Source organism: Sceloporus occidentalis, unplaced genomic scaffold, assembly GCF_023333645.1.
Source record: "Sceloporus occidentalis isolate IW3139 unplaced genomic scaffold, rSceOcc1.0.p SCAF_40, whole genome shotgun sequence".
Classification (NCBI taxonomy): Eukaryota; Metazoa; Chordata; class Lepidosauria; order Squamata; family Phrynosomatidae; genus Sceloporus; species Sceloporus occidentalis.
Genome location: NW_028317020.1, coordinates 467,336 through 487,561, shown reverse-complemented (window position 1 = coordinate 487,561; position 20,226 = coordinate 467,336). Strand labels below are relative to the sequence as shown.

Genomic DNA, 20,226 nt, shown 5'->3' with positions numbered 1-20,226 from the left:
TTCTATAGTTTACCTATATAACTTGGGTGTCTACCACTCGATTTCCTTGTGGTATAATAGAACATACGCCTGCCATCTAAATTTCAAAGTAAGATAAACTACTACTAACATTCCAAACAAACTTTAAGGAGGATGTTCAATAAAAACATCACAAGAGACAAAAGTCAGTACTGATAGGAAATGCAAACTTGGATGTACAGTCACTATGAATATCTGACTTCTGGTTTTATATATCAAACAAACCCTGTTCTGGTCATATGAAGGGGTGGCAGAGCGATACATATAACAGCATTGACGTTTTGATTGGTCACCCTGCTACATGACGTGTAACGATTGCCAGGACTGCTGAACGTCACCCATGAGCTAAAAGAAAAAAAAAAAAATCACTGCTGCCCTTCCACACAAATACTGATTTTGCTCTGTCATAAAAATACAGAACTATGCCACAGTGGCATTTTTTTCTCTAATAGAGTAGACTTTGGGTGCATGTAGTTCCTTCCAACAGCAAGGGGAACTGAGAAGCTAATACAGTACAGGTACAAGTTATATTTCAGAAGAGCATCTTCAGCAGAATAGATTTTGTTTTCTGTGCTGTATGTGATTTAGCTTGTGCCAGAAAAGCATCTCTTGCCTATACAATGCCTCTGTGGTCTTCTCCTCATCAAAGTGCAGTAGCCTGACACACTGCTGAATTCAATTATGGATACTTGTTTGCTTTAGGTCTACAGGGTTACCTGCAGGCTGTCATGTCAGCATCTGTCATTTGCCTATTCTCTTATTCCTTAGCGAACCTGTTATGTTGCTCAGAAAATGGGGATCCTTAGAAGCTGTGCGTTCATTCTGAAGTTCAGGAGGAGATGCTGCAAAATGTTTTGGGTTTCAGAATTTAGCTGGAGATTTTTAGATGTCACATATCAGAATATTCAGAGTGTGTCCATCACCATGTTGTACATCTGTGTGAGCACCGTGAAGTGAACAGGTAGACAGGATGTTCGGTCCTGAGTGGCTGGATTACAAGTCAACCATGAAAGGGCGTTATACTGCTCCAGCACAAACCTGAAAAGAAACGTATGCAGTAAATATAAAGCGTATCCTGCATTTCCAGCCCCAGCAACTGACCAACACACCAGGGATTCCAAATTCTGCCACTAAAGTTGTACCTTAGAACATCCGATGTAGTCTTGGAGTCCAGGGGATGAGGAACACGCTGAGAGGTCCGTACAGGAATGAGGTCATCGCTGTGAGAAACTGAGATGTGATGGTGCAGAGAGGCCTGTGAGAGAGCAGAGAAGTATTAAACAAGAAATAAGGAAAGACGGTGAAAACATAATTTAAAGATGTTGGAATAGGTTTAATTAAGTGTAATAGGTTAACTGTAAGTGTAACATTTTTACAGGGCCTGTAAAACATACTGGATATTTCTAATAGGTTTTTTTTTGTGCTCTGGTGCACATAGCAACAACTAGTATAACAGGTGTTCCTGTTTAACCTATTCATCATAAAGTATTTTAAAAATACATACAATTTCACACCAACACCTGTGGGACACAAAATATTTCGTAACCTTCAGTGCCGAGTTTTTTATTTTTATCTCCTACACCACTGATTTTCACGGTCATAAAAAAAACTTATATTTATAAATTAAAAAGTGTGCTCATAGTGTTAATAAAAACTATATAACTTTATTTTGACTTTTTCCCCATAAAGCTTAAACTCTAGTTTAAACACAGCTTTAACCAATGTATAACAGCAAGTCACATTCATCACAAGAATTACTAGAGGTACCTTTAGAAAGAGGGGACATTGCTTTTGAGCCTGAGGACACGATGACCAAAACCAATCCGGCAGGTTGTCTGCTTTTGCCGTAGACACATAGTATCCCAATGCCAGGGGCTGCTGCTTGAGTTCTTCTGGTGTCTCTCGGGAAAGGAGCCGTTCACCTTGACACTGTGATGAAGAGAAGCCCATATGTCAGCATGTGGTTTGCATAAATCAGACAAACACTTTTAACACATTAGCACAATGAATATTTAAACAACTTGAAGGTTGTCACACGTTCCTTTGTCCAAGGAATGAATAGGGGAGTGAGAGATAGACTAACAAATAAGCGACTGCATATGTAATGGCACTTAAACCACCAGCGTAGCTTTAAGGACATATGTTTAGTTTCTTTACATATACTACCAGGGCATCTTATTACAGCTAACCCATAAGGCCTGCAATAAACTACATCTTGCTTTACAAAAGACTGATTAAAGTATACTGCAGCCCAGGAGGCGGCAAATTTGGTTTAAGAAGCCAGGCAAAAACTGTAGGAGCCACAGACATTAATACCACACACTACTACACATGCACACAGGATCCAAGAACATAACACCCACATGCATGCGCGTGCACACACACTCTTTGGTGCTATAGATTTCTAAAATGTACACACTCTAACACTACACAATCTGACTGACACTATACATACACTCATACAGTAACTACAGTACAATTCACATGCCCACTGACTAGCACTATACATACAGGTTCAGACACTCGCACTGACACTAGCAGTCATACATGCATGCAAACATACACTCAACACATACCCAGATACATATTTACAAACACACATGTTCAACAAAATAACCAGACACACACTAACACAACCAAAGACACATGTTCACGCACTAAAATACCCCCCCCCCACACACACACACACACACACATAAGCAAAGACATGCACACACACACATACTAACATATCTGGATACATATTCATGCACACACATGCGCACACTAATATACGGACACACTTAGCCTGTAAAGTCTGGCAGGCTGTCACACTATACCCCAGGGTCACAAAATAAAACTATGTTACTCTAAAATTAAGGAGATACTTGGTCCCGTACCACCGCCCTATTGCTACCCCTGGATCCTCCAATGTACCAGGCATATGTCCCATGCACCAGGAAGTGATTTTTAGTTGCTATGGCGACCTTGTGCCCAGGAATTGTCGAGTCCTGTTGAAGCCTGACAGCACTGCTTATGCATAATATTACCCTCTGGCACTTCTGGTTTAATGCCGCTGTAAAAGTCTACAGGTAAGACTGACCAGATTGGAGCTCGTAAAACAGAGGCCTACACATCAGTGCAATTAATTACACCATTCAGTAGTAGCTCCATGACTTGCCCTGACCTCATAACAAATCTGGAACATGTACCCTCTAGCACAGCACAAACATTACGCTTCAATTACCAGGCTATGTGTTAATGGACAGACTGAATAAAGCCACTCGGGTAAAAGGGACCACCAAAAGCTGTACAAAACGGCCATAAAACACAAAAAAGTAACACACTTAACACGTTCAACCGGTACTTTTTCTATATGCTGAAAACGGGTAAACCTCATGTAAATATGGGATTTCTCCTCCAGCCATTGCCTTAGTATTGCTGGTGAAGAAAGTACAGTGTTTTGGGTTTTTTTTGGTAGAAAGAAGCACATGTTCACAGGGAAGCAGAATACCCTGCCCTTGATCACTATACTCACCCTGCTGTGCTGGAAGTGGGATCCCACCCCAATGCCCGTGGGGGATCCCGGAGAAGAGTTTGGAGGAGAGTGCAGATTCCCTGTAATTAATATTCCAATGTCGTTGTCCATGTCATCCGGGAATGGCAGATCAAACATATCTGTTGAACGTAGAGAGAGAGACAGATGGATCTCAGGCCATTCTAATAAGCGGCTTCACCCCTTGCTAGATACTACGTCCTGCACAGAACGTTCAGCAGTGATGTATTTTTCTCTTGCATGAAGGACATTTATGGTAGCAAACTACATTTTCTTGTGTATTTGTGCTTATGAGATACATTCAATTAGTTGAAGAGATGGCTAACCTCACAGCTAGATGCTAGCCGTAAAGCATGAATTCACACAAGGCTTTCCCTTCAGTGTTGGCCCATTCAGATCCAACCAATGCATTAATCGCCTGAGAGGAGAGTTAATAGTCAGCCGTGATAATGTGTGCAGAAATGGCTGAGGGCAGGGGGCACAGTAACAGTTATGTATACACAGGACACGGAGTAGTTAGAAGTGTTTAATTGTTAATTTACCTGAAAGGTCCTGCAAGTCCTCTGTATAGAGGACAATAGAAAGAAAATAAGTGTTTTACTGTAAGGCTGGCTGCTGAGAAAGATTGCATAGCTACTCTAATTAATATACCGTATTGGCTCGGATATATTGGCCTGTATATAGGCCGCACCCTAAAAGTTTGGTGCTTTTTTTAAAGAAAAAGTTTGCTCTGGTAAGTCTTGGGGGCAGAGGTAAAACGCATCGTGCGGACAGTCACCGGCGCACCGGCGATGCGCTTAGACAACCTCCCGTGCCGGCAAACTCCCCCCCGTGGAAAGTGCTGGCAGGGGAGGCTGTGAGCGTATCAGAGATGCACCGCTGTGACCCCCAATATAGGCCGCACCCCCACTTTAAAGACTTAAAGTGGGGGAAAAAAGTGCGGCCTATATTCGAGCCAATACGGTATATTGTATATACATATTATATATGTAGACACAGAGATATTGCACTGGCAGCTGTTTCCTGACTGGGTATCTGCACGTGTTCATGCGTTCCCAATGCATCTCCCTTTAGCCGAAGGCTTAACAATGAACCGAGAGTTGCCCATTTTAGGAACCCTAAGCTAGCTGAACAGTATGATTCCACTTCAAATAGGAGCGCTACTGAGTATGTGGCGTAAGCTTACTTAAGTATGCTTCATGCATTCAGTAGTAGTCAGTGCAAGGAGTGTAGAAAGTTTTTCTAACTCCAAAAGAATGTCTGCAAGTGGATTCCAACATGCATTCAAGCATTACAATAAAAATGGTAACTAGAATACCTTTTACACACTTTACAAGTTAAACTCCAGAAAAAGTGGGAAAAAAAGCTTTCAGCGACTTCCTCCCGTTTTTTTTTTTTTTTTTTTTTTTATAAACAGCCCATGCTCAGTAATATTTTATTCTAACTTTTTTCATTCACAAATAGTAACACCTAAGAAAGAAAGTGCCAACTTTTCTGATTATCTGATCAACGCAAAAATTCATATCAAGTCAACATCTCTGGCATGTACTCACCATTATTGGGGCTAAATCCATCCTCGTTGGGATAATTAGCAGGAGCAACCTGGATGGTGGCTGAAGTAGGAAACACCAGAATGTGGGTGCAGGAGGCATCTTGTGGGGTGCTGAGCTGGGAGGTTTGAAGATTCAAAGCAGTGCTGCGGCCAAACACGGAGCCCATTGTCACCGCATCTGCAGAAAGACAGAATATCAAATTTACTAACACAACGTACATTCACAATGCTGAGAAGAAAATACTTTAGCTAGGTTACATCCATCATGAAAATCTACACCTGAGACAGCACTATGAATAACATCTCATGAACAAAATACATATATTGTACCTATAAAAATAAATATACACGGGTGTGTAAAGAATACTGGTAAACTCAAAAGGGGAAGGATAAAAGCGCTAAAAACAATTAAATATATATTTTTTTTTTTTGAAAAGTCCTTTTTAAAACAAGATTATTGTAGATGTAGCAGCAGAACCACTTGCCAAGGTTTCCTCTTCTTGGCTTGGACTGCACTCTCACGGATGTGTATATGGTTCTCTTTCTTTAACATATACACATCCGTGAGAGCTCAGCCACTAACCCCGTGTAAAGAATACTGTTCTCTCTGATTTTGCATTTGGGTACGGTTTATCCTATTCTGTAATGACTTTGCTTGTTTGCTAAATAATTTAAGTACACATCGGAGTGATTATTGCGGGCCAAGTTTTGTTGCGTAACAGTAAAACAAATCAACGCTGACCCCTACATGACCCTTTTTTTCTTTTAAAATCTTGTACCCTTTGTGACAATGGCTGTTTTAGCATGTTGGAGGCGTTTAGCCGTAATGTTCTTTTTTCTCATTTACTGTACCTACACAAATGATATAATGGGGTTTTTTTCAGGACAAGAGGGGCTTTCTTTTGATACCATTATTTTGATCTAATTACATAATGTATTGTAAACATTTTTTACTTTACATAACTGGACAGATCCTCTTGGAACTCGTTTTATTGCTTTCAGGGTGTGGCTACCTTGGTAAAGGCATGCTGTTTATTTAATAAGGTGAATTGCTCTGGAGAGCAATCACACAGTGCCATGGAGTCCTTTTTACATGCACTTTAATCCATACGGTATATTACATAACCAAATGTATGCGGACAGCATCCTAATTATCGAGTTTAGTGTGTTTCAGTCACACCCTTTGTTAACAATATTGGCAGTAGAATGGGTCGCACTAAAGATATAAATCTGGAACGGAAGATGCTACTTACTGGACTGTATAGTGCCATAGTGGTGGACTAGGGAAAATGGTTTGGGGCTGTTAATGGAGTAAGGGTGGCAGGGACACTAGACTGTCCATGTGAAGATCACTTTGTGCTTCACTTAACCAACATTCTATTAAATCGTAACTGTGCAATGTGGAAAAAACCATTTTTTATATATATATATATATATATATATATATATATATATATATATATATATATATATATATATATATATATTTTTATCAAACCCCTTGTACAATTGTATATATACGCAGTACACAGAGGCTAACACTAGATGGCACTTTGATGTGGCAAGTCAAATTTTTTTTTTCCCCTATAACTACAGGTTTACAGATAGTAAGGTTTTTTTGGATAATACTTTCTTTAGATTTTATCTTTCGATGTACTATATTTGCATTTGATTGGGTACCCCTTTAAAAACAAGTTTGTGGCTTCTTATTTAAACATATTGCGTGAATCTACGCACTAGAATTCGCGAATGAGCTTCTGCACAGGCATGGAGAGTTCACATATTAACAAGGAGGAAGAATGGGACTTAAAACTTACCAGGCATGACAGTGAAAGATCCTTGGGGCTCCATAGCTACGAGGCAGGCACTAAGGATAGAGGGTGAGTCGGCAGCCGATATGCCACACATTCTGCATGTCTCTTTAAGCTGACGGCTGATGGTCTGTAGAGAACATTCTCCAAGCAAGATACTCCAGTCTGAAATATAAGTAGATGCTTAGACTTTGACAACTTATGGTGCTCGGTTACACGTGTTGTTTTCAAAAATCATCTTACCTTTCAACTCGCCATGACCCAGTCGCCCTAGCCGTCCAATCACCACTCTCCATGGTAATGATGTCATCTGCATGATCCCCACACACCACTCCCACAGTTTCTGCAACCCCATCTTCCTTGGCGATACTTTTTTCCTCCGAAACCTAAGGGATTACATTTGAAAACCAGAGTTTATGCAGAGTGTATCTCCGTAGCGCTTTATTATTTTTTATTGTTTTATATAGCGCCATCATATTCTGCAGCACTGTACAATGGGTAAACAGGACATAAAAAGTAGCATATAACATAACAATCTGACTAACAGAAACAACAGGTAAGCTTTACCTGGATATACTAATAACAAACCTCTTTACCTAACTCACCACATAGGAAAAGCTTAATTTGCCTTCTGGACATCCCTGATTGACATCTATACATAATAAATAAACCCTGGATTCCCATTTGAATGCAAACGCAGCGATACACATTCATACATGTTATAACTCACCTGTTAGGCACATGGATATTCACCACACACGTGTCTAGCAGCTCTCCGTTGAGATCGGTGCAGGAGGCCAACAGCCAGCGCTGGTCATGGGACAGGCAATATCCCACGAAGAGCACGTTGTATTTCTGGCCTGCCTCGCCAAATGTTTCACCCAACTCTGTCTGTTTGTCTTTGGTGGGGGCTAGCAGGAAAGGTGGGGAGTACAACTGACCAGGGCTAGGGTGCTGAAAAAGAAAAACTGTATTCAGTGACAACTTACAAAAGTAGGATTCCTATTATCGGCCAAAAGGTGCATTACACAAATCACAGCATAAACGGCTTCTTTCAAGGAATAAACCTTCCAAGCCTTCACAGGGGGCTTGCCCAAATTGCTGGTGCCTACCTTCCACTAAACTAGAATTCGAAATAAAGCAGAAATAAGAAAGCAATACTGTGTCACTCCACTAATATTAACATAGAACTGACTAGGCTAATGGAACATCGTGGTTGTTACATTATGATCCACTGAGCCATCAGGATATTTATTCTGTAGCGTGTGCATTGCATTAACTACCCAAGCAATGCTTTTTGCTAGTTTTCAGTGGGTATGTGTGTATCTTTTCATTGCTTGAAATTAAGTGTTAAATTACAACGGATTCAAACACAATGATTGTTTGAGTTGATATGTAGTTAATGAAATGGGGGGACATACATCCATCATGTCATGAAAGCTCACCCCAACCAGCCAAAAGATTCCCAGAGATTTACTGCCCTCACTGTATATAATACCTTCCTCCATTTAAGATGGAACCACTGTTTTTCTAATCCTAGATGGTGACCCCCTGTGATCTGCTCAGCCTGTAGGACAATTAATTCCCCTGGAAAAAACACGTACTGACCTCTCATATATTTCAACAAAGTTAGGAGACTGCCTTTGAGCGCCTTTTTTAACTGGCGACATAAGCCCAGTCAGTCTGGCCAAGCACTCATCATGATTCAATTTTTCCTTTAACTTAGTAACCTTCTTTATTTTTAGGGATCAGTGAGCAAAACTCTACTGGATTCTCTAGGTGAAGTCTAACCAGGTTTTTGGTATATTGGCTACTCCCATTGTCTTCTACTCACCTCTGGGTTCCTGAGTATTGCATTAAGGGCAGCAGCGGGACCAAAGCCAGTGAGGGATTTAATGGGAATCTGTGAAGCTATAGGCCGCCGGCACTGGCAGTACACAGAGAAAGCCAGAGTCTTCAGATGCTGGATGTAGGTAACCGGCTCGTTGTTCAGAGCCTGTAGGAGATATCTGCAGGGCACCACCTGAAACAGGGAGATAAAAACGTGTTACTGGTAGTTAACTAGGCACAGAATGTTTAGATAACTGATTAAAGGACTACAAAAGATACTGTCTGGTTTTCAAACCAACAATGTTGTAGTATGAAGCCACTATCTATTCTGCTCAATGTAACAACAGCCTCATCAATATTCTAAGCTGTGTAAATCTAATAGTAATACTCCTTTAATGCAACCGGATGAAAAGCTTTACTGATTTCACTTTCGGATGATTACTGATTTTCTCACTCTTATAAACATGAACATAACCCATTACAACGAGACACAACGAGAGGTAATTATAAGGCTGTAGGGGAAGTAGAACTCCCATAAGGCTTAACCACTTGCAGCTTCATGTAGGTCTACAGCATTCAGAGAATTATCTAGTCTACCCTTGCTATCCATCAGACAGGGACTAAGGTTGGTGTCTATATGGCTCAATGTTACTAAATATATATTTTCTACAATCATGCTATTACTAAATTTATGGGGCCATCTAAGGCAAAAAGACATTGCTGAACAAAGTGAAACATAAAACGACGCAGAAAAAAGGTAAAACAAAAATAAAGGTCTCACTAGAATAAATTAATTGTATTTTTAATGATCATTACTGGTCCATTTTGCATGAACCTCAAAGGGCTTGGTTCAATGGACCCAACTAGATTTAACAGTAGTTAGAAAATACAGAATGGTAGCCCTGTACACAGTATGTACGGAGCAATTCTATGCTCACAAACCAACATTCTCAGTCAAAATGCAGGTAAGCATACCATATCACACCACAGCATGCACTGTGAGAATAGCCAAACCAATTAACCACCAATTAAATCAAAGGAAAGATACCCAAACTTGTTGTAGTATGCCCCTACAGCTGATTACAGCTAATTGGGAGTCAGGGGAAAAAGGGCAATATTTAACATTGGCCCGAATAAATCTGCAGGACAAATCGTTCAAAGGTATATTAAATCAATATTAAAAACAGATAAACTGCTTCAACAGGAGTGAGTTGGCTGAGATCCAAGAATAATGTGGGTGGGCTCCCCACAGTACTCTGGGGTATCAGCCAACTCACTATTAGAAACATGTCTCTTCTGAGTAATGATGAATAAGATCTACCACTCACAGAACTTGAAACTGTTACCGTGTCAGCATTGAGTGGGTTAAATGCCCTTGCTAAGGTTTATGTTTGCTTTACTGTGCATGTGCAGTGTGAGTAATCATTTTCTGCCACTAATTAAAGAATGACTGCACCAATGTGCATGCACTAAAAAGCACTGGGGTGCATTCAAAAGGGACTTAAATGTACATTTTTCTGAATTGTGGAGGTGAGGGTTCCTTTAATTGCTTCAATAAAGCCGCCATCACACCAAACCCATGCTCCAACTCCCAGACAGAGCCCTGGTTACCTGCAGGATACATGACGCACGGTGTTGCTCCGGTAAACTCTCCAGGATGTCCGTGAAGGATCGGATCAAGCCAAGAAGCCAGAAGTTCTCTGTGTGGGACTCATCATCTGGGTACAGAAAGGGGTCCACCATGTATATGACTATTGCAGGGAATGGAGTGAGACCCCCAGCTGCATCTGGCTCTGTGGGGACGCCAATTTTCTCTCTTTCTGTTGTACTGTGAATGTAAAAATGAAAAGGAAATTATTGTACACCAAGGTCATACAGTACAATACTGTAAATGGAGATTAATCTAATAATGCTATGGTTAGCCTTTAGTGTCTCTTTTCTATAGCAGTAGAAGTACGACACTCCTCTCCTCTGAATCCCCTAGACTGGTTGTGTTAAGGAGCTTGCCATCTAGTCTTCTGGTACTTTTACACAAGAGTTCCTGGCTTTCTCATAATCATATTGTAACGTCTGCATATTTCTACATCTATTGTCACTGACCATGAAACGGAATGGTGCCCATAATATGACTCTGCAACGGGTTCAAGCAATCGGTATATATTATGGCTTAGAGAAGCAGTCTCAGTACTTGCCTCTCGGGTGTTTCCTGCTGTGTGGCTTGCGGGATGGGTCCTCCTTCTCCGCTAGGCTGGGTTGCTGATGGCCTTTCAGTGGGGTTTGAAGAGCTCTGCGCTGAATTGTTGCCATGTCCAGCTGGGCCAGTGCTGTTCCCAACAGATATGGACGAGGCTGCGGGTGGTGCTAGGGATGTAGTCCCCGTGCCATTAACAGTGGCGCTGAAGGGAAGGCTGGGCACAGAGGGGGGCACAGGAGGGCTTGGGGTGTTTTGCTGAGAATGCGACTGGCTTTTGGGCGGTAACAACAGGCTGCTATCCAACTGTAGTGAGGAAATGTAAGGAGCTAAAAACAAAAAGGTTATTTGTCAATATTAGAATAAGTTTACGTGCTTTCAGTGACAGCAAAATGCAGGAAAATGTATATGAATACATATGCACACACACACCACACAATTTGTTTTGGCAAGAAGGGCGTTGTATTTATAGGACAGAGGAAACAAACGGTAAGGTTGGTCCATGCATGTTAGAAATACATTTAAAGTTGTTTTTATTACGTCTCTATTATGGGTTAATAACTGTTTTGTTATTCATAACGGACCCAATGAAAACCACAACGCTTGTTACTCACCAAGATGCTGGCGACAGGTCTGCATGTAGAGACGCAAACGTGCATGATTATCCATTTCCTCCTTGGTGCTCTCGTCTGCAGACGCCTCCACTTCTGATAGGCCAACTTTCATGATCCCATCACTAAGCACCTTACTGATTGGCCGATGCTGGCCCAGACGGCACATCTAAGGAGCAGGTATACATGCAAAGTTATGATTTGTGTGCCAAAAAGGTATGGAGATAATGATCCAACACATAATTGATTCTAGAGAAATATTAAGAGTGAACAAGGGTCTGAAAATAACAGCCCAGGAAGACCAACAGTTTAAAACCAAATGAATCCCACCATAAACATTAAAAAGTCCACATCCCGACTGATAAAAGCACATTTATAGATGCTACGCTTGAAGAAAACAATTCCCTATGACATAATATTAAATAAGCCTCACCTCATATACAGCACTTAGGTCCCTAAAAAATGATTTTGCTCCATCTAGTAGAGCTGGGTTTTCAGGACACAGCACCAGATATCCCACATCTCTCTGTCCTCCATAAGGCTCAAGCAGAAGACGCTCCCAAAAGGGAAGAGAGAAGGGGGCGACTGTCAGGAAGTCCTTGTCATAACCGACCAGAAGGTTAGGAATGGGGAGAGGTTCTGGAGATTCTTCAGAGCCTGTCGAAGAAAGGAGACAATATATATTACTAATGAACCCCTATATTCATAAACTATTGTTTCTCCTTCATTAGTGTGTGTGTATATATATATATATATATATATATATACACACACATACACACACACACACATACACACATCCATTCAATCTCTCATAGGGGTAGAAATATCTTTCCAGTACTATCAATTAATTTCTGTTTTGCAATCTCTTGCACGGATCCGATTTTCTTACCGTAGGATCCACGTCCTGCCATCTTGTGAAACTGCTGCCACGTTAGGGGGCCCTGAACATGTTGGATGTTTTCCCACGTTCGCCCTGTCCTCTTCTTCTGGATGGCATCTTGAAGAAATGGCTGCAGGGAAAGCAGCATTCGCACCACATCCTGAGATGGCAGCATGCTCACATCCATCACTACAGAGGAGGGTTCAAATGTAGCCATGAATGAGAAGGAAAGTAACAGAATGCTACAGCAAGAACTGCACAGTGCAAATGTTTGGAAGACAACTAATAAAGTGGCATGTGTATATATGAGTGATGTATATCAGCAAAGTTATTCCAACTTGTTGATGATGTGACAAGTAGAGCAGCTAGTGAACCTATACAATAAGTTTATTAAAAAACAAAAAAAGGTATAGAATTGTTTTGCATGTCATCCAATTTCTTGTAAAAGACCAAGCGAAAGTACATATTGACAAGTTGCATTATATCAAATTTCGTAAGAAATTTCCTCACCATTTCTGTGTGGCCAGATATGAAAGGTTGCGCTCTTAACCAGAGCCTCATCCACTCGTCCTCCGGTAGGGTTGTCCACATACTGTCTCCCTTGCTCTAATGCATTCAGGCATTCCGGCCATGCATCCAAGCTCTCAACTTGCACCTTGTCATAATTCCAGACGGGACCCTCCAGAAGAGAATCCCTCCGACAGTGAGGCAGGTCCCATAGGCCTCCGTTGCTGGTAAAAGGACGAGTACATTGACTCTGCAGAAGCAGTAGAAGGCCAGGCTGCGGAGTTTCTACGTCTTTTCTTGTTGCCTCAAGCATGTTTAATCTTTTTTCTATAGCCTGCCCAACATCAGATGACCTGCCAAAGATGTCCATCTCATCCTCTATAAAGAGTCCAGAGTGGTAACCTAGGCGCCGGTTGATAATGGCACTGAATCCACAGGTACAGCGATACTGGTCTTCATTAGATGAGTCTGGGATATAGATGCCTACATCAGATCCCTTGATGTTGAGATTGCAGGCACAAATGCAACAGCTATCAAAGTTCCGGTCTTTGAATATGTTGAGGACAGAGTCAGAAAGGAGTAAAGTGACATATAAGCTGTGGGCTTCGGGAGCTGGGTGACTGCTGGCTGGTTCAACTGAGCTCAGGGGCCTGGTGGTTGACGGAGTAGAGGCAGGTGAACAGATGTCTGTGCCGTCATACTTTGCAGAACCTTGGCCGCTGGCTCCTCCACCCCCCCGTGGAGTTCTAGGGGTTCTTGGTGTTCGCGGAGTAGGAACAGAAAAGCGAGGAGTGGCTGGGGAAGGCAGGACACCACCAGTTCCACTGTTGCTGGCTGGAGCCGTGCTACATGGTGCAACCGGTGTGTTGGTTTGTGGAGTGTTTAACTGAAGATAGTCAGGATCCGTCAAGCTACCCACACTTGGCACATTCCTAAGGAGAATGTGTTAAAAGGGTGATTAAAAAAAGGCCATGTCAGTGTTGCTTAAAGATAATCAAACTAAACCGTACATTACTGGAAAGGATATTTCACAAAGTTAGGTTACATAGTTACTCTGCTAAGGGCTTATGCAGAACATACTAGCACATTGAAATCAAATTTCCCTGTCAAATAAATGTCTTCTTTCCAATGACAAGGGTCTGCAAATATTTGTAGACAACATTAGTTTTAAGCACTAGGGGAGAAGTACATCCTACAAAATAGTACAAAACTAACTCTCTAAACTCGGAGTAAAAAACGTTGGTGTATCACCGCACATGTTCAGGTGCTTCAGAGACTTACATGTAACCATCTCTACTGAAAGACGATGTAGCAGGTAGGGGAAGGTGCTGAATCTTTGGGGGAGCTGCCCAAGAAGGTCGATATACACAGGCGTCTGGTATCTTCAAGGACAGCAGGCACTGGCTAGGCAAAGACTTGAGTGGTGCAAACATGGACGAACCCAAGAAGGGTTGACAGGTAGGAAGTCTGTGCACATAAGAGAAATCCTGGGAAGCAAAAGAGAAATTTAAAAAATAAGCAATCTGGGCAAAAAGAAATGGAGATCACAAACGCAGTGACGCATTCTGACCTAAGCTGAGTAAGTTGTTTGTACAGAGGCAGTTCGACTGCAGCAGGAATCAGGGAAATGTATTTAATCGGAGAAACAGGCCTTCGTTAAAATCGTCAGCTCGGTGTAGCATTTGGGTAGAGAAAGTCACCCAAAATATCAAGACTGACGACAATGGCAGCCTCCAGGTCTTCAAACATTGAATGCTAAACATAGCACTGTATTTAATGTGCTAAGGAAAATAGCTATATATAACACTGTAAAGGAAAATGTGTCTTTCCAATTATAAACACAACTTAGCTTAAATGACCAAGAAAATATGCAAATTCAATCACTTAATGAATCATAACCCTGCAAGCATGAATAAAAACATATGTATGAATTTACCTTAATCTCCTCCGGTTTTGGACTGCACAGGCCTTCCTCCACCTCCATCTTGAACTCTACGTGCTGTATGGAGGCCAAGCTCACCATGGGACTCTCCATCATGCCCAGAACTGCTGCCGTTTCTGAGCCCACCCCATCTTTGTACATCATAATGGGGGAGAAGGCAGGGTGCTGCTCCAGGGAAGGCGGAGTGGGAAACATCCTCTGCAAGTCGGCCACTGCTGCAGGACAGACAGGAATACTGTATCTCTCCACAGACGTCTAAGTCTCTAACAAAGCAGCAGCTGTGCAAACTATGCAAAACCCATGCTGTTTATACATAAAGCCTAGAACGCATGCACAGAAACACGGAAAAGGATTTGAGAACAAACAAACACAAGACACACAAAGAAAGTTTGCGAATAACGCTCACAGACGGAGGGATATACACACACGATGTCAATTAAAGGCACGAGTTAGTGTTCCTGACACTAGAAGAGTGCATGCTAAAGTACTCCACCTGACACGGAAGCTGCCTGGTGCAGTTGCTGCCTTCCCTTCTCCATGGTACGACCTTTCTTGATACTGACTGGCTGCTTGAAGCAGCCAATCAGATGCGGTATAGCACTCCCATAGAGATCAATGGAAGCGCTTTCTAGACATGTATGAACATACCCCATCTGCAGTGTTCCCCGAGCCAACTCAAGAGGTAGTATATCACATGCAGGGAGATGTGTTCAGCCAGACACATGTTCTGCACAGCATTTAAGCTCAGAGCGAGGAAAGGGCTAATTGTATAATCCTAAATGGGCAGAATCCTTCCATACATAAGAGTGCCCCTTTAAATATACTAAGTTTCAATATCTACATAAACTGTACTGTATTACATTGTATGTATAGCTATAACAGCATCATTTCTCATCAAGAGATGTGCAACACTATCAGGTTTGCAAACTCGCAGTACATTTGTCTAAGGAATGATACCATGAGTCAATAATTGTGTGTAAAATAATGAATGGAATATAGGTTAATAAGAAATAATGTATTCTTACTTGCTATATGCATACATAGTAGAGAATTTGAAAATAGTAAGAAATTAAAGGTTTGTATATACAGTAGTCAAAAGTGCGTGGACTCGTGAGTAGAAGGTTTTATAATCTATCTTGTCTACAAGTGATATCATACTATAGATACAATACACCATAATAGTTTTCCGGTGCAAAACTTGTAAACACTCACTCGGTAGGTACGGAACAGTTGCCCTTCCATCTTTGCCATGCGCACGATCATCTGCCCCTCCTGGGGGTACTTTTATTGCACGAGATCCTGGAGAACCAGCCTAAAATAGCATTTACACTTAGTGATTAAGAATAAATCACATGAATCAAGTTGAAGCTTGCTCATGAATGAAAGAAAATGACTCTGAAACCAACATTATCATTGTTAGACACATCTGCTCCTCCTGAAAAGCTTAAACCTACCAAGTCCTCATCCTCCGAATTGTCAAAGATGTTGTCCAGGTCATTTAAAGAAGGAGCCAGGTCTGTTACCTGCGTAAGGCTGGCCGCCACCCCTCGGTCCTGCCGCGGGTCTGCAAAACAAGAGTTAAGTTGTAAAAATAACAGCTTGGGACTAACAAGGACTATGTAAATCTTAGAATGCAACCAGTCGGTCTTAATAGTGAAGTCAGCTTTTAATATTTGCCCTTTAGAGGAATATCAATATAGTTGAACATCCTAAAGGGGTTAATACTTGGCTACAAGGGATTTCTCTGCATTCTTAAATATGCAATTACCTTCAGCAATATGTATACTCTGTGGCCTGACATTTAACAGCACTGATTGGCTGCTTCAAGCAAGGGGGGGGCCATCACAAAAATAAAAAAGGACTACTCCGCTATAATATGTATTGAAGTGCATGACGATTGGAGTGCCCCATTAACATTACATTAGCATCAACTTAACAATACCATTAAGACTACAGGTACATAAAGAGATAATAAGAAACTGTACACATGACAAAATATTTCTTAGTATTTGTTTTCATTCATATTGGCATGTACTGCTATTAAGTATACCCTTTTCACGAATGTGCTTTTATCTTAGAGTAATTAATGTTAACAAAGACTTTTACAAACCTGATTTGGTTGAGGGACTAAATATGGACATGGCATCTTTCCCATCAGGCACTGGGGCAGGGTGTTCTGTCGGTGATGAAACTTTCTCAAATCCCTCATCAGTCTAAAATAAAGTTATTTTTTATTTTTATTTAACAAGCATAAGTGACATATTTCAGACAGTTAACACAAATTCATTCAAATAAAATGGAAATTTTACAAGCAACAGCAAACCTAAAATACCAACGTAAAATCAAATGCTCCCAAACCAGCCGTGCTTGAAAAAAAAATCTGGACAGAACGGACTATCCTCACAGTCTATACGGATAAGCGAGTAATGTGGAGTTGCTTAAAAACACTTTGAATCCTCCTCCTTTAACAATGTAAGACGCATGTCAGGCTGAAATACATCAGATCAGTAACGTACCTTTAGCTTCCGATCGCTTTCGGCTCCCATCTTGCACTTCTTTGTGGTGGTGAAACTGTACTTGATGTCTCCATCCTCAAAAGTGTAAGGGTCTATGGAATCCCCAAAGCCATCACATGAAAGCATGCGGAGCTGATCCATACACGTAAGAGAGTCTGGCGGAAATGGACGTTTCTCATCCAACACTTTGAAACGTTTGTTTGGCTGAGAGAGGAGCCTAGAGACAGCAGTTAAAAGTTTGAGGCAAGGCAACTACTACTGATATTTTGCTGCTGGCTCATACTGTAAATACACTGAAGAATACAATTTACACTTTTTAGCATATAGGGGGATCTCTATTGTCTCTGACACGAGTAACAATAGTTACAACAAAATGCAGCAGTTCGTCACTCAATGGTGTATTCACTAAAGCGGGAACTTCATCATGAAATCTGAAGTGCCAGGCCTGACAAGCGTCTCCTGAAGACGAGTCAGCAGTAATGCACAGCCAAGTTGGTAAGGTGACTCAATGAAATCTGCCATCGTTATCTATGAAATATTCAGCGTCAACTCAGCCCTTCGTGAAGCAGAAACCTGAAAGGCATGATACTTCATAATGCCTACTGAAGCTAATTACTGTTTTACTTATGTTTTATTTGTATCTAACAAATGTCAAAATACACCATTGCCTGCACTTGAACAAACATAAGGTACTGCACAAACAGAGATGTTGTTCTCCAACTGCAACCATTGCCACCCCATTCTTAAAAAGTAAAGACTGTCGACATAGTGTAATACTAAAAGCGACCGGTGACAATTTATCCACGCTCAATTGGCTGTGTGCCATAACTCCCCAGACTGCCATATTCATAAAACTAAGTAAAATAGCTGACCTCTTCAGTGCAGTGCTTTCTGGTCCCAGGTCCTGCTTGCTTTCATACCATTCTGCTTGTATCTCTGGTGGAACAAAGTCTTGGCCATCTGTGGATGGCAGCCTGTAGCCATGCCAAGTATCCCCAGTTTGTTGGCTTTGAGGCAGCCCTGAGCAGTAGAGGCTGGTTTCACTTATCTCTGTCATCATGGGCAAGCTCATGCCTGCCACCATCATCGTCCTGTCATCTAGCGGCTGCATTTCCAGTCCATTTGGGTACAGAGAAGAGTTGCATGCTGCCAAATCCGGATCATGGACTTCAATTTCATGGTGTGGAGGCTGTGGGCTAAGTGTGGGGGGCATTGGAGAAGAAGGAGAATGTGGAGAGTCCGTGGGTTGTACTGGTATCAGTGGATCCAATTCACCAGCAGAGGGAGCACTTGGGTACTGCCTGTTGGTTGCTGTTCCAGTCCCAGACTCTGTACCTTGCTGGTTTAGATCCGTTTGTTCTTGTGCCAGGTATTGCTCGATCTGCGTAGGTGATGGACGATGATGGAATGGCGTGGTGGTCTTCTTTTGAAGTTTCTCTGCCTTCTCCTGACGATCACTAGGCTTGTGCTTGGAAGATGCCAGTGGCGGAAGGGAAGTGTTGTTAGAGGAAGTTGCCCCTCCAACACTCGGCTGGGAAACAGAGGGCAGGCGGCCAGCACCAAGTGCAGCACGCTGCTTGGACTGCTTGTGTCTGGATAGTATAAAACAGAAACATGTTAAATAAGTTATAGAGAATAGTTCAGAACACCCTTATTGGGTTCTTAGTGGTTCTTTCTAAATAATTAAAAAATATAATTTATGAAAATGAAGACAAACTAATTGTCATTGTGAGGCTTTCTGTGCCCATCCATCATGTAATAAGGTGCATAGTTCCTACCTAGAGCAGGAGCAGTTCACTTTCTGAGCAGGAACTACAAAGTCCCAGGGGGTTCTGATGACAGGCATCTCCTCCTCTTGCTGGTTGGCAGCAGTCAACCTAAATTAGAAGAAAACATTTTTTTTTTTAATTGGACCAGCTGTGGGATAATTCTCCTTATACTGTCCCCTTATCACAAATATTTTGCTTTATCAATCACCAAGTATTGACTGAAGAGTGAAAATAGAGCACATGTACAAAATAATCCTGTGGAAGGATGCCTTACTTGGACTGGCTTTTGCTCATGACGCACTCTCTCCAGGCTCTCTGCGCCATATTACTGTGTAGTTTCTGATAGCTCCTTCCTGCGCGTTTGGGGCTATGCATTGGATCGGAAGGGTTTTCCCCTGTTGCCTGGTTGGTAAAGCCTGTGGACGTTCCCTTCCCATCACCTGTGAACAGAAAAGTTTTACATGTAAGCAGTGTGTGGCAAAGGGAAAATATAGTGCCAGGGCAAAGGAAGGTAGAGAAGACTTGCAGGCAGTAAAATGATTTCTTACATTAAAGGGACACTCCAGCCATCATATGGACTAATGAATAATGAGACATCATTTGAAATTAACAATACCCCCATAGGCATTTGCCCTTTCTCTGCCCCCCAGCTATATGCAGTGCAAGAGATTTGTTGGGCTGAAAGCATCTCCTGGCATGTTATTGCATTACCTTAAAGTCCTCAGAAATAAAGCCCCTCAGAAATATGTGATAAAACATAAATTAAAGTCCACAAAGACTAAAAAAATAAGTTTTTAATGGTGGCCCAAAATCATGAACGAAAGAGGCACACGGATCACTTCCCACAATGAAAAATTCTAAAAGATTAGTTGGAATGCCAACAATGTCAGACTCTAATAGGTTAAATGCAATTTCCAGAAATCAACACTAGATGGAGCCCAATCTCTACGTCCTGCTCCTAAATTTCACACTCAATACGTACCAATTTTCCATTTAAAAGTAAAGAGCTATCCAAAACATACAGACTAGCCACACCAAATAAAGGTTTATTTAATATTGCT

General features: G+C 41.6%; 1 protein-coding gene across 1 annotated transcript in view; it reads right to left on the bottom strand.

The window, feature by feature from the left end:
• Window positions 1–923: 923 nt before the first annotated feature.
• MED13L (mediator complex subunit 13L) overlaps window positions 924–20,226 on the bottom strand; it is a 66,521-nt gene continuing 47,218 nt past the window's right edge. The window contains 24 exon segments of the mRNA XM_089489425.1: window positions 924–1,056; window positions 1,161–1,273; window positions 1,786–1,947; window positions 3,536–3,675; window positions 5,107–5,283; window positions 6,923–7,081; window positions 7,160–7,302; window positions 7,647–7,870; window positions 8,751–8,939; window positions 10,358–10,574; window positions 10,939–11,266; window positions 11,552–11,717; window positions 11,982–12,205; window positions 12,441–12,620; window positions 12,942–13,870; window positions 14,220–14,425; window positions 14,875–15,095; window positions 16,093–16,192; window positions 16,335–16,444; window positions 16,991–17,093; window positions 17,397–17,613; window positions 18,269–18,988; window positions 19,175–19,248; window positions 19,412–19,605. Of these exon segments, the coding sequence (XP_089345551.1) occupies window positions 924–1,056; window positions 1,161–1,273; window positions 1,786–1,947; window positions 3,536–3,675; window positions 5,107–5,283; window positions 6,923–7,081; window positions 7,160–7,302; window positions 7,647–7,870; window positions 8,751–8,939; window positions 10,358–10,574; window positions 10,939–11,266; window positions 11,552–11,717; window positions 11,982–12,205; window positions 12,441–12,620; window positions 12,942–13,870; window positions 14,220–14,425; window positions 14,875–15,095; window positions 16,093–16,192; window positions 16,335–16,444; window positions 16,991–17,093; window positions 17,397–17,613; window positions 18,269–18,988; window positions 19,175–19,248; window positions 19,412–19,605 (5,429 nt within the window).